At 39.7% G+C, this 14,067-nt stretch overlaps 1 protein-coding gene across 3 annotated transcripts in view; it reads right to left on the bottom strand.

Moving 5' to 3' along the window:
- Positions 1–182: 182 nt before the first annotated feature.
- IGF2BP3 (insulin like growth factor 2 mRNA binding protein 3) overlaps positions 183–14,067 on the bottom strand; it is a 157,537-nt gene continuing 143,652 nt past the window's right edge. Inside the window, exons 11-15 of one of the 3 annotated variants that reach the window (XM_006729397.3) lie at positions 9,738–9,857; positions 6,107–6,181; positions 3,484–3,615; positions 2,703–2,816; positions 183–2,428 (exon numbers count right to left, since the gene is read on the bottom strand). In XM_006729397.3, coding sequence (XP_006729460.1) covers positions 2,330–2,428; positions 2,703–2,816; positions 3,484–3,615; positions 6,107–6,181; positions 9,738–9,857 — 540 coding nt within the window. In that variant the 3' untranslated portion in view covers positions 183–2,329. Of the gene's footprint in view, positions 2,429–2,702; positions 2,817–3,430; positions 3,616–6,106; positions 6,182–9,737; positions 9,858–14,067 lie in introns of those variants that run through there. The other 2 variants (XM_006729396.3, XM_081800403.1) reach the window with 2 other exon arrangements.

The raw sequence follows: 14,067 nt of genomic DNA, 5'->3' as shown, positions 1-14,067 counted from the left end.
ACCAGTAGTATCAAGATCCACAGTAAGTACTATAGAATGAAGAGAATAAGGTAAGCACCAATATCTAGTGGTAAATTGAGATTGACATAGTATTACTTAAAAATCTGAGTTTATAGCTTGATTAAATTTGAACATTCACATTTTTTTGAAAAACCAGAAATAAAACATACCATACACCAGGCTGCACCTACTGATGAAAAACTTTATTCTGCATCAAGGTATCTGGAAAACGAAGCTGCATTTGGGGCACATTACAGATGAGGAATGATCCATGTGCGGTGAGTACAAAACTCAATTACATAATTAGATACTCCATTACCATTGCTTAATTAAAGGTAAAACATGATTTGCTAAAGGCTAGAAGTGAAATATGATAGAATTTTAAACCAGCAGATATAAATGCAGCACCTATCTGTATATATATATATAAAAAAAAACAACAAACATGGGAAAAATTAAACACTGAGGAAGAGCTCTGGCCTAAGCACATCTCACCTGAAATCCAACCAGAAAGCCAGTCTATGATTTTATTTTTGCAATTCATTATATGAAAAAATTATGAATGCTAGGTGAATTGTGTGACAAAGGGCACTTTTTGGCTAAAACTACAAAATAAACTGGTTTTCTGAAAACATTAAGGAAAACATTTCAAGTCATTTTGAAAATGTTTAATTGATAACAGTGATCTTCAGAAAAACGTTATCTAGTCTGTAGAAATTCATCTTGAAATACAAAGGAGCCCATATTTTTCAAAGGCTTATTATATATGCCCTTCAGATCAGTGTGATAATGATGACTGATCATTCAATGAACAAAAGCAAACAATTCTGAGAGCACTGTGGCCTTGGAGACCACCCACACCCACATAATTGTACATACTAGGCTCTGCCATCAAGTTAAGGAATGGGCACATGAATTCAGTATCCTGTATCAAAGGTCAAATGTGTTCTCACAGTCAAATTATATTCCAAATATTGTTTTCTGGTATCCTCTACTTTTTGACTTTTCAAATAATTGGTTGCAGAGAATACAGAAATCCTGCTGTATTTTATGTAATATTTTAGGTGGCCTTATATTTTTCTTGATTGATCATTGTTTAAAAATCTTCAAAACAGCTTAGTGAGGCTCATGACAGTGCCTGGCACATGGAGATGTAGCCTTGATACTGCCCTTAAACACTGTCCCACCGTCTGAGTACCCCATTGGTCTTCACGAAGCAGTTCTGTCGGGGTCTGCTCAAAGTGTAGACCAACTGGTCTGAAGCGTGTTGGCAAACTAAGCATCCTGTAGGACAAGCTGAAGCTTGCTTTTTGCCAGAGTCCACAGGGGCTGCATCTCTTCATTGATGCACTTTAGGTAGTGATAGTCTAAAGCACAAAGCATTTTTATGCATTTAATCACGTACCCAAACAAAAAAACTGAAGTCTCCTGAAGCCATTTAAACTAGCCGTTCCAAAACCTCCTGCAACCACTTTGCTCTGTTAGTACCATCAAAAGAGTTCCCTACCATAAACGAAAAACTAAATGGTATTGCTGCTCTCCAAATATAGGCACTGCTCCATATCACTGAACATTTATTGGACTTTCCAACTAATGGTGTCAAAAGCCTCAAAAAACCTGAAATTAATTTTCCAGCTTTACGGTCACCAGCCAGAAGTAAAATTTTTCTGTTATTTTCCTGTTAGCTAATTAAAGTTTTTTAAAAAACTGTTGGACTTTTATCTTTATAAAGTATATAAAATTTTCCAAAACAAAAACAAAAACAATTTGCTTTCATTGCATTACTGAATACCTGAGGTAGTTGAGTAAAAATGCACGTTTAATACCCCTGCCAACACCATTCAGCACTTCCCTTAGGTTATTCATGTTAGTGTTAGATAAAAATAAAACTGAGAACAGTTTTTCTATGCTAATAGCTTAAGTTCCTGTAATCATTGCATTCTGATCCAATTTTAACAATTGGACTTTGGAGCAATCTATATTTTATGAATTTAGCCGATTTCTGGCATTAGGGGGGGTATATTAAGAAAAATTAGAATATTTGTTACACCGAGAATACAACAAAAGGGAAGTGCAGAGCTCCTCTCTTTCCCTCCCTCCCCCCACTTATTTATTTTTTTAAAGCTGGGTGTCATACATTTCAGAGAGCATAAAGTATACATTCTCACAGAGACAGGAGTTCAAAAGTTGCCTGGTCCTCAGAAACAACTGGCTAGGTAAAAACTTGTGCATGTAATTCTGGATATTAGGGGTTCAGCGCCCGTCTGTTGGTTAAGCAATCTGTCTTTGGTTTGGCATCTGCCTCTGTGGTGGGCTGTTTCCTGAGCCTTTACTTCCGTCTTGACTGAGGTGGTCCACTTTGCAGAGCTTTCTGCTGTTGGTGCTGTTTTACCTGAGTCAAAATTTCCTGAATTTTTCTCTGGGCAACCTGCAAAAGGAGAGAGATTTGAAATTTCTACCTAATCAAAGGTTACTAAAAGTGATTTTACTCTTCCATTTTAACAACTCCAGATTTGAAGGTTAAAGATACATACTAGTTTAGTTTCCTAGTAGTCTGAAATTACCTGCTAAAAAGGGATTAAGTGTGTTAAGCACCAAACAACGCTGAAGATTTATATGGGGTGGGGGCACACCCACAGGAGAATTGCTTCCATTTGGGAAAGCAGCAAAAGAGCTTGCTTATGACATTAGAGCCCACTTGCCTGGCAAGCATAGAAGTGACCAGTTATTTTCACAACCACTTGGTCATTCTCATCAGGTGTCTGGTCACGAGGGACAACTACTTCTGCACTTGACAAATTCTGGAGCTCATTCACCTGAACAAGATAAACACAGATCATGTTAAATTGAGGTTTTAAAAAAATTAGCATTTGCTGAGCACTTACTATGTGCCAAACACTAAACTGTGGCTTTACAAATTTCATCTAAACCACCGATAATTCTATCAGGTTATCAGTACTGTGCCCATTTCAAGATGATAGTAAACTAAGACTTAGCCAAAAAAATTGATTTGACCCATTACACAAGTGAATGGCAGAACGAGACTGAATCCCTGAAAGTCTGATTCCAAAGTGGATGCACTCAATTACTTCAAAATTAACACCTTAGAAGTTATATGTGCTAAAGAGAAACTGGCAACCATTTGCTTTTTTGTTACAGAGGTAGGTTATAAAGGTAGATGACATTTTAAGAAGTTTTCTTTCCATCAAGTGTGCAAAAATCAAAAGCTGAAGTTACGTCAACCAAAAATGCTAAATGCCCCTTGTACATGAGAGTCCTCCCACACAAAGTGGGCTCGAAGCAAGGCATTACTTCGACTAGTGCTGACACCAACAGGAAGAATGGAAGGCAGTCTTCTCCAAACCTTGGCCCAGATGATCCTGCTTTTTACAAGTTAGCCCAAATTCAGGGACTTGGAACTCCTAAGTACCTTTCAACGCTTTCCCTTTCATACCACTGCACAGGTTTTGCTGAAGTACTTGCCGTTTTGCCTCCTTTTCCAATAACTCTGCCAGCAGCAAAGGACGGCACTCTGATATGAGCTTCAAGTTTCACCTCTTCTTTAGGACTAACAAAGTTTTCTTCTTTAATTTTTCCATAAATTCTTCCCTGAGCCTACAGATGAGAACATAGTCTGTCAGTGTCATTCATGAAGGTCCATTAACTTCAGAGATGGCCCAAATCCACTGGAATGGCTCTTGGTAGGGACATCTGCAGGGGACAGACTGTTGCAGATGGCTTAAGAGGCAAAGTTAGGAAGGTTCACAGTAACAACCAGGCACCACAGAGGTGGCAACTGAATGACTGACCCAAGAATACGATCTGTTCTTTGAACAAAAAGAATTAAAGCCAATTAGTATTCGGCCTAACTAAAAATGAATCATTTTTGTGGGCAAATGGCCATTTGCCCTCAGATTGTAAAAGGTAAAATCTTTCCTGCTTTCAGTAAGAAAGTAATTGCGTTTTTCTTGAGGCTAAGAGACGGGGAAGAACTGCAGAGGCAGCTGTGGCAGGCTCACACCTGCTGAAAGGATATTTTCTACTGAAGGGTTTCTTCATCTTAGCCGAGTGGCTTCTACTTTGAATAAAGCAACAAAATCAGGTTGACACACACACTTACGATACTTACAGTCAACACATCCTGATACCTACTGCATACAACGAGACATTATACTTAAACTTCTATTATGTACAGCCATTAATTTGCTCTAGTATATACCAAAGGATAAAGAAGTCAGAGTTGGTTTAATCTGACAAGCTACCAGAGTATCATAAAAACGAAAGTCCCCAACACATTTTACATTTTCATTGGTGCAGAAATAAGCTCATTAGAGGGGGTTACAGAAAAAACAAAATCCATCTTGGTACCCTATATTCCATTCATTTTCAAAGTCTCAGGCCACAGATCTAGGTATTAACACAGTCAAAGGACATAGGGATATACATCTCTCTTACAAAACAAAAGCTCTCTAATTCATCAGAAAAAATATGGGATAGGAGGTTTACCACTCCTTAGATCTCTAAAATAATTCACTTGTAATTATCACTGATCACATAAATATTTAAGCATTACAGCTTTTCTTAAATATTCCATTTAAGATGACTATACCATACCACATGGGCATTGAAGGACATAGGGAAACAAACCGAGTTTCCCAGCATACAATTATAGGAATTATAAGATAGTTCCATTTATAAAAAAGAGATCAGCACCAAGAAGAAACACAGTAATTGATGTCTATGTTTATCTTTTAAGATTTCAAACTAAAAGTGACTGATCCTGTAGGTTTGGGATAGGAAACAGTTTGCAACATTTCTGAGTTAGGATTTCAACTGCCTGGACCATAAGGCTGGTGTAAGAGACTAAATTTCTTCACCTGAGTTAGAGCCTAGCCAACTGCACCCACATCTCAAAGCACCTCCTTTTGTTTCCTGTTCTTCCTGTAAATGAAATGAAAAAAGCTTTGGATTTTTACTGAAAAATGGCCCATAGAAAAGAGAGATCTATGACAGTGATATTTTAACAGGGGGGAAATTGGGGAGAAGTAGGCACCGTTACTAGCCACGTTTTAGAGCTAAGGGAACGTAAGGTTCAAGAGTTGTCCTGTTACACAGGTGCTAAGAATAAGACATGGGTTTGGGATAAAGTAGTTAAATTTGAATGCAGTAGTTATTTTTACAACACTTGTACTAAGTTTTATGGGAGAAATCATGTACTTGAAAGTATGTGCTTGAGAATTTGGCAGAGTCAGTCTGATTCACCCCGAGTCTGCTGAACACCACCACCAGCTTATTTATATTGTGCTTCCTATGTGGCAAGGATTATTCTAAGCACTTTATATATTCTTTATACCTTATAACCTTGTTTCAACCTTGTGGGTGTTCTAATCCTCATTTTACAGCTGAGTAGCCAGAGAAAGGTTAAGTAATTTGCCCAAGGTCACAAAGCAGATAAATGATAGAGCTGGGATTTGAACGGGCAGCCTGTATGCCCAGTCTTTGCTCATCAACTCTCAGTATACAACGAAGGGCATTCCAGCTGCAAAGGTCCCAAGCCCCAATAAATACAAACAATGGTTCACACCAGAACAAATGCCAGAAGAGTTCCTACCATTTCTGCTTGTAAAATTGGAAGTATTAGAGTGATTTGTAGTCAGACTATGGACAAGGGCTCAGAGTTAATACAAGGGTAAGAGAAAGGGGGGCATTTTAATTCAAGGTTAAGGCCTCTCAAGGACAAGAGGGAAATCTGGGGAACAAGCGTTCCACGGCATAATAACCGGACAGTTTGTAAATGTCAGTCTTAAAGGTCTCACCTTCGCATAGTAAGAAGGCACTGAGTAAATTCTCTTTTGGGAGATAGGTAAACCCAGCAACCATTACAAAACTCTCAAAATTGAAACAAAGTCTGTTTTTTTGTTTTTTTTGAAGGGTAACTCTGGATATGTTTCTGCTCTGTTCTTAGCCTTACGATTTTCCATTGGGAGATTGTTTTTACTGAGTTTTATTAAGGGAGAAGCCAGGATATGGAGTTCCTGAAAAGAAAGCATTAACATTCTTTGAATCCATTCATTTGTTACATGTGCACACACTCTAGAACACATACCTTGAACTGAGCCTCTGGTGGCCCGGTGATAATCACCATCCTCACTTTAGCATCTGGTGCTTCAGCTGGAGCAATCTGTAACAGACACATCAAGGGGGGATGACACATTCGGGTGCCACTGACAGAAATGTTAACACACACCAGCCTGACATTTGTGCACAACTTCCTGAAATGTAAAATGAAAGCCTTCTGGAAGAAAGCTACAGAGCAGCAGTGATTAACGTGGGTTCATTATTTCTGGCTCCTGCCATGAACTGAGCACTTACACTGTGGCCTGCCCTGATGTAAATGTCCACATGCAATCTCAGCTAATCCTCACTAGGTTCTAATGAGGTGGTACCTGTACTTTACAGAGGGGAAACAAGGCTGAAGAAGTTGAGTTACCTGGCCCATCCATGATCACATAGCTAATCCAGCTGGAGGGAGAACTGGATTTGTCTCCACTGCCCATGTTCCTCATCATTACACCAGTGGTGCTCGAAGTATGGTCTTTGGCCCATATGCATCAGAACCCCAGGTCTGTATGTGCAAGAAACTGCTATGTTCACAAATCTAAGACTATTGGTAAATTCCCCTGAAGTACGCTCGTTAGAATTACATGAAATAAACTAGCACTAACTTGGCAGAAGGAAAGTAAATGGCTTTTCTATTTTTGCAGAATATATGAAATCACACAAAAAGCCTGGGCCAGGGGAACTGTTGCAGAGGCTATTGAAGGGAGAGGAAACCAGCATTCTTATGCAGTCATAGGATTTGGGGACCCAGCTGGTAGTTGTTTGAAAAGAAAAAAATCTGCTAGACATATGGTGTATAAGAAGCAAATTCTTACTATTTACCAAATATATGATTATTATGTAAGAACAGAAAGCAAAAAAATGATAAAAACTACCCCAAATTCTACCATTATGATCCCTGTCAGTTACTAATGTAGTCTACTAGATCTCTTCCCACACATTTACAATCAAAGAATGTTTTTATTTTTAATGGAGTCATCTTTTCTCTCTTCCTCTGTCACCTACAGCCACGCTAATACTATTCCTACTTTATGCTGGGCACTAATTTTGAGTCTATAACACAAGCAAGTAATTACTTCCCTTTAGTCTAGGCTCTTAGAATTATTCACAGGAAACCCCTGGAACAAAAATATCATTCTTTATCTTTCTGACTAGATCTGTCAATACTGGTGGGGGGAGGGCTGGGGCTAAGGGCACTCATACATGGAGGTTAAGAGTATAAATTGCTATAGTCTCTAAAAAGTCTGAAAACACATGCCCTTCGACTCACCAAATCTACTTTTATACACTTACCTTAAAGAATAAGTTTGTATGTAACATTTTGGCTAAAAGAACTCTGTCCATCACGGCACTATTTGTGCAGAGTAAGTTAGGAACAGTCTAAATGTCCAGTAAGTGAACACAAATAATTAGCAAATACCAAATATATGCCTATTAAGTACATATATGAAATTTATATGTAAGTCTAGCAAAGTGTTAAGAATGGTGGTGCATCTTTCAGATTGTGCATGTTTCAGACTTTCTTGGAAACAAAACATTTTACCCTCATTGTAAAACCTCTAAAGCCTGAAAGAGAGAACACTGAACACCTAAATATGCAGTTTTTCCAAAGCCAATCTACTAGGTTCTTCTTGCACGTGTCAAAGACTTATTTTTAACTCCATCAGGAAACTTGTAGCACAGTGAAGTTGGTTCACCCCTCAGTCTTTTACCATCTCTTTCCCTTTTACTGTTTATCTTGGCTGCATTTCCTGTTCATGTATTTTGTTATCTTTTGCTACAAGAGAGCACATGAGGGCTATTTCTGTGTTTTGCTTTTTTATTAACTATTTACTTTACACACAGTAAAATTCATTCTTTCGTAACAAATGCATAGGCAGATAACCACCACCGCAATCAAAAATAGTTCAGTCACTCTCCACAATTCTTCCTGGTATCTCTTTGTATTCAAGCCTATCTTCCACCTCCAGTTCCTAGCAACCACTGAATTTTTTCTCTATCCCTATAGTTCTGCCTTTTCCAGATTTTACATACAATTGGATCATAGAATATGCGACCTTTTGGGTCTGAGTTCTTTCCCTTAGCATGTAACATGAGATCCAACCAACATGTATCTATCAATAGTTTGTTCTTAATATCCTCTGTATAGGTGGACCACAGTTTATCTGTTTGCCCTTTGCTGAACATGTGCTGCTTCCCCTTGGGCGATAGCTGCAAATAAAGATGCTATAAACATTTGAGTCCAACTTTTTTGTGTACTATTTTTTTTTTAAGATTTTCTTTAGAGATTATTTATTATGAAAGAGTACACATGTAGAGGGGAGGGGCAGACTCCCCACTGAGCTTGGAGCCCTACATGGGGCTCAATTCCAGGATCCTGAGATAATGACCTGAGCCGAAATCAAGAGTCAGAGGCTCAACTGACTGAGCCACCCAGGCGCCCCAGTACCGTATTCCTTTAAATAAAAAAATTTTAGGGGCACCTGGGTGGCTTAGTCATTAAGCGTCTGCCTTTGGCTCAGGTCATGATCCCAGGGTCCTGGGATCGAGCCCCGCATCAGGCTCCCTGCTTGGCGGGAAGCCTGCCTCTTCCTCTCCCTCTGTTTGTGTTCCCTCTCTCGCTGTCTCTCTCTCTGTCAAATAAATAAAAATTAAAAAATCTTCAAAAAAAATTTTAAAGTTTTTTAGAAAACATTAACAACAAAAAACACCCCACTAGACTGATGTTTTCCTGAAGAAAAATTTCACCGCATCAAGCCATTATCAGTTTGTGCATACCTTAAAACACAATGAGCTATCTCTGTTATCATATTGTTTCTCAGCATATCAAAATACAGAATCTTCAGAGCACACAATTCTCTAGTTGGTGGATACCATTAACTGTCCTCTGATACTTGTTATCCCACTTTCCGTAATAATAAAATATTTAGCTTAACATTTCCCTGTTGCTCTTTCAGCTGTGTCTGGCCTTGTGATGCAGTTTCTTAGCAATGAAATGGAGATAAAAATATCTTATGGTGGCTAGTAAGAAATCTCTGTAAGAGGAAGGTTCTTCGTGTTCTCCAACTGGCTGGACCCCAGATTTGTGAGAGCACAGAATTTTTTTTTTTTTTAAAGATTTTATTTATTTGACAGAGACACAGTGAGAGAGGGAACACAAGTGGGGGGAATGGGAGAGGGAGAAGCAGGCTTCCCCGCGGAGCAGGGAGCCCGATGCGGGGCTCGATCCCAGGACCCTGAGATCATGACCTGAGCCGAAGGCAGACGGACGCCTAACGACTGAGCCACGCAGGCGCCCCGAGAGCATAGAATATTGTCATTTGGGGCCAAGAGGGACCAAGGCCATGCCTGGGGAAGATAAGCTAGAACTAACCTAGGTCCAGGGACTTAGTGGGCCAAAACTACCACACCAGCGCTGGACTGCTTACCTCCAGACTACTTTTTTCTGAGAAGGCAACTTACTTTGTTGAAGCTGTTGTTCAGGGTTTTCTGTTACACCCTATGTAGCTGCAGTATGGACTGCCACATTCAGTTCGATTATTAAGTGGCAGGATGACTCATGTTCCTGTGACCTACTGTCGTTAAAGCACTAACAGCCACGGTTGGCAGAACAGTACCTTAATAGAAGCTCCTGCAAAGCGAGAAAGCTGCTTGATGTGCTGCCCCTGCTTGCCGATAATGGCGCCAACAGATAGGGCTGGGATAAACAGATGAACAGTCTCCGTTTCTGACTGCTGCTGTAAAGACAGGACATACGTGTGTATTTGGTAAAATTAGGCTATTATCATTGGCAGAGAGGTGGGGCATTCTCATACGGTAGTGTGGTATAAGAGTTTACCTGAAGTTGAGAACATCTCCTATTCATCCTGAAAGCATCTGAATTTAAAAGATCACTTTTCTCTACACAGTTTTCTTCAACTTTAGGATGTCACTGATTTACAGATTTAAAAGGTAAGTCAGAGTCATAAAGTTTAGATTCTTGACAAGTAAGTGAAATTCTGGGCCACACATCACTGAACACAACTGCATCCAAGGACACCAAGTCTACACTTTATCAGTGTAGGTTTCGCTTCATAAACACATACCTGATGAACTAGTCTCAAAGGGAAGAACTCCTGAGTCTCATTACATAGGACTGAATTGTGTAAAACCTTACTACCACCATTCAGTACACAACCACACCCAAACATAGGACAGGATTAGAAGAGAACTCTCACTTTAGTGGCAAAATGCCTAAGATTTTTTCCCATATAGTTCGTTATTCCTCCCATCTCTGCCCTTCCTTTGCCACTTAAGATACGGACAAATTGGAAAACATTTTTAAGGCTACCTCCTCAAAGGTTCTTCAAATATGGATTTTATCTATACACTTCTCAACTTCCCACTTCAAGCCAACTACGTCCTTCCTGAATCATTTCCCTTCAAATAGTCATTCTTGTAGGGCTAACAGACACTCAAGAGAACACAGTGACTGGGTTCCAAAAAAAAAAAAAAAAAAAAGCTAATCCAAGATTCAGTGATGTTACTGGTGAGCTACAGGTTCTAAAATGCAGAAGCAGTGCACATGTTCATATATTAATACTTGCCTTTTTTTTTTTTTTTTTAAGTAGACTCCATGCCTAGTGTGGAGCCCACCATGGGGCCCAAACTTACAACCCTGAGATCAAGACCTGAGCTGAAATCAAGAGTGGGACGCTTAACTGAGCCATCCAGTTGCCTCAATACCTGCTTACTTTCTAACAACATTAAGAAAAACATACTTTCCAGGATAAGTCAATTCTAAGAAATTTACTCCAGGAAATATTTTTTATTTTCTAAGACTTTTTTAGAGCAATTTTAGGTTCACAGCAAAATTGAGAGGCAGGTACAGATTTCCCATATATGCCAAGAAATATTTTAAGATGAACCACAATTGAATATACTAACTTAATATGCACTTTTTTAAAAAGTTCACCTACCAACTAAGATTTATAGAGATATTAGAAGATATACTGCAGGGCGCCTGGGTGGCTCAGTCGTTAAGCGTCTGCCTTTGGCTCAGGTCATGATCCCAGGGTCCTGGGATGGAGTCCCACATCAGGCACCCTGCCTGGCAGGAAGCCTGTTTCTCCCTCTCTCACTCCCCCTGCTTTTGTTCCTGCTCTCGCTGTCTCTCTGTCAAATAAATAAATAAAATCTTAAAAAAAAAAAAAAAAAAACATACATTGCAGTAAGAAATGTACACATTAACTGCTTGGTAAGAAACACTTCACAGAATTCTCTCTTGAGCCTTCTTAAATTCCTGTTATGGAGAATACGATAAATTCCATTTCCAAGTACTCAAGTTGTCCCTCAAGTACTGTAATATGTTCACACAGAGCCATGAAACAGCATCAGTCTAATTTCTAATTTACAAAACCCTCCTTAAATTCATAAAGTCTCAAACAGGTCAATAGTTTGGCTTTCAAACATCCCAGGAACTAGGAAAATCTTTAGAACATGATCATTTTAGGCAGTTTCTGAAAATCTTAGTCAAAGGAAACAGGAGCACTGGGCTCATTCATTTTTACTGGATGTGGAACAAATTTTGGGCTACCTAATGTTGGTCCACCAAATGACCACCACTCTGCCAACACAAAAATTACCAGGGGCATTATCAGCTCCATCTTCTCCCTATTAAGCCCAGAGAGCATGGAGCACTCCATACCACAGGTCTATGGGGAGATGCTGCTCAACAGCAGAAACCCACGTATGGATGAATCAGCCATTCCATTTGTCCCTCGACACGCACTTAACAGAAGGCCGTTCACCACAGGACACAGTTTACTCACACTATTTGGTAGGAATTTTTTTTTAGTAGTCTTTATAGTTTCCTTCCTCTGAAGCAAAGATTTTTAAAAACTAAATTAGTAAACAGAAACTCTGGAAATAACAAAAAGGCTGGGCTGGTTCTTTAAAGGAAAACCTTTTGTCTATGTATCAGTTAAGAAATTGAAATGGGGGCGCCTGGGTGGCTCAGTCGTTAAGCATCTGCCTTCAGCTCAGGTCATGATCCCAGGGTCCTGGGACAGAGCCCCACATCAGGCTCCCTGCTCACTGCGAAGCCTGCTTCTCCCTTTCCCACTCCCCCGTGTTCCTGCTCTCGCTCTCTGTCAAATAAAATCTTAAAAAAAAAAAATTGAAATGAGAAAGGGGGAAATATAAGATAAAAAGATACAACAATGTCAATAAATCTAAAAATGTCAAAAATCTGTCTAGTAGGATTTACCAAAAATCGGAAAAATTTACATTGACCTAAACAACTGTTACTTCTATAATCAACTAATTACCTAAAGAAAGCACCAACCGGGTGCCTCGGTGGCTCAGATGGTTAAGCGTCTGCCTTCAGCTCAGGTCGTGATACCGGGGTCCTGGGATCGAGCCCCACATCGGGCTCCTGGCTCAGCAAGGAGCCTGCTTCTCCCTCTCCCTCTGCCTCTCTCCCTGCTCGTGCTTTCTCTATCTCTGTGTCTCAAATGAATAAATAAAATCTTTTTAAAAATTTAAAAAAATTTAAAAAAAAAAGAAAGCAACAACCCCAAATAAGTCTAATTCTTCCAGGCAAAATGCTCAGGAAGAATGACCAAACCCTGTGGAAAAGAAGACATGGGAAACTAGGTAAGGACAGGGGAGAAATGGATTTAATAAGCCAAAATAGTCAATGAATGGGAACATGCTACAAATAACATGTCTGTGGTTTTTTTTTTTTTAGATTTTATTTATTTGACAGAGACACAGAGAGAGAGAACACAAGCAGGGGGAGTGGGAGAGGGAGAAGCAGGCTTTCCACTGAGCATGGAGACGGCCGCAGGGTTGGATCCGAGGACCCCGGGATCATGACCTGAGCCGAAAGCAGACACTTAACCAACTGAGGTACCCCAAATAACATGTTCTAATTTGTTTTTTTACCGTAACGATGCAGCTTGGATCTCATTCATTCATTCATATGGCCCTGACTCATCCCATTAAACAGGGTAGTCGTCCAGCTAGACTCACCACTGCTGACTCATCTCCGTGCATGTGTGTTTATGTGTGTGTGTAGTTAGCAATTTTCAACTAATTCATGTAATGCTGTAATCAAATCTTTGTTTAAAAAATTGTGCCCTTGTACAAATACCTCTACTACATAGATTCTTAGAAGTAAAACTGCTTGAGTCAAAGGTTCTGAACATTCAAAATTGATCATTATCAAGTTACACAAAAAGTTTCCCACTCTGTCCACACAGAATGGTGGAATCCCAGTTAAGACATTCATGGAACATGTGAGTGCTACTTTGTGTTTAGCATGGTGGAAGATGGGTAAAAAGCATGCTGAGGTCAAAATTCAAGTTTAAGAAGAAGGTAACTATGATCAGGGAGCAGGGGTATAGAGGAGTCCTGTGTGGTGACAGTTTGTGAGTTTTCTCTGTGAGGTGCATCACCTCATCTACACCTCACAACCCGTACAACTAATAGAAACTAACAGCATTTCCATTTTAAAAATGAGAAAACTGAGCAAAAGAGATTAAGTGACTTGTACATGGTCATATATTGATTAGTATTGCAGCCAGCATTCAAACATAGACTTCTCTCTCAAGCCATGTTTATTTAAAAAAAAAAAAAAAAGAAAAAAAGGACATTAACTGTGTTTCCAACAGCTATAGATATGCTTTGTAATACAGAGCTGCAGAAGTGACTCTTAAGAACAGCCCAGGGGCGCCTGGGTGGTTCAGTCAGTTAAGCGACTGACTTCAGCTCAGATCATGATCTCAGAGTCTTGGGATCAAGTCCCGCATGGGGTTCTCTGCTCAGCATGGAGTCTGCTTGTCCCTCTTCCTCTCCCCCTACCCCACTGGAGCTCTCAAAACAAACAAAAACAAAAACACACACAGTAGCCCAAGAGAACTCTCAGCTGAGGAGGTGCTGCCTTCCCTGGTGGTACCACTCTTC

This window comes from Leptonychotes weddellii, chromosome 12, assembly GCF_054177405.1.
Source record: "Leptonychotes weddellii isolate Sample4059 chromosome 12, ASM5417740v2, whole genome shotgun sequence".
NCBI lineage: Eukaryota > Metazoa > Chordata > Mammalia > Carnivora > Phocidae > Leptonychotes > Leptonychotes weddellii.
The sequence above is the reverse complement of the archived record's forward strand: the minus strand, read 5'-3'. Positions and strand labels throughout refer to the sequence as shown.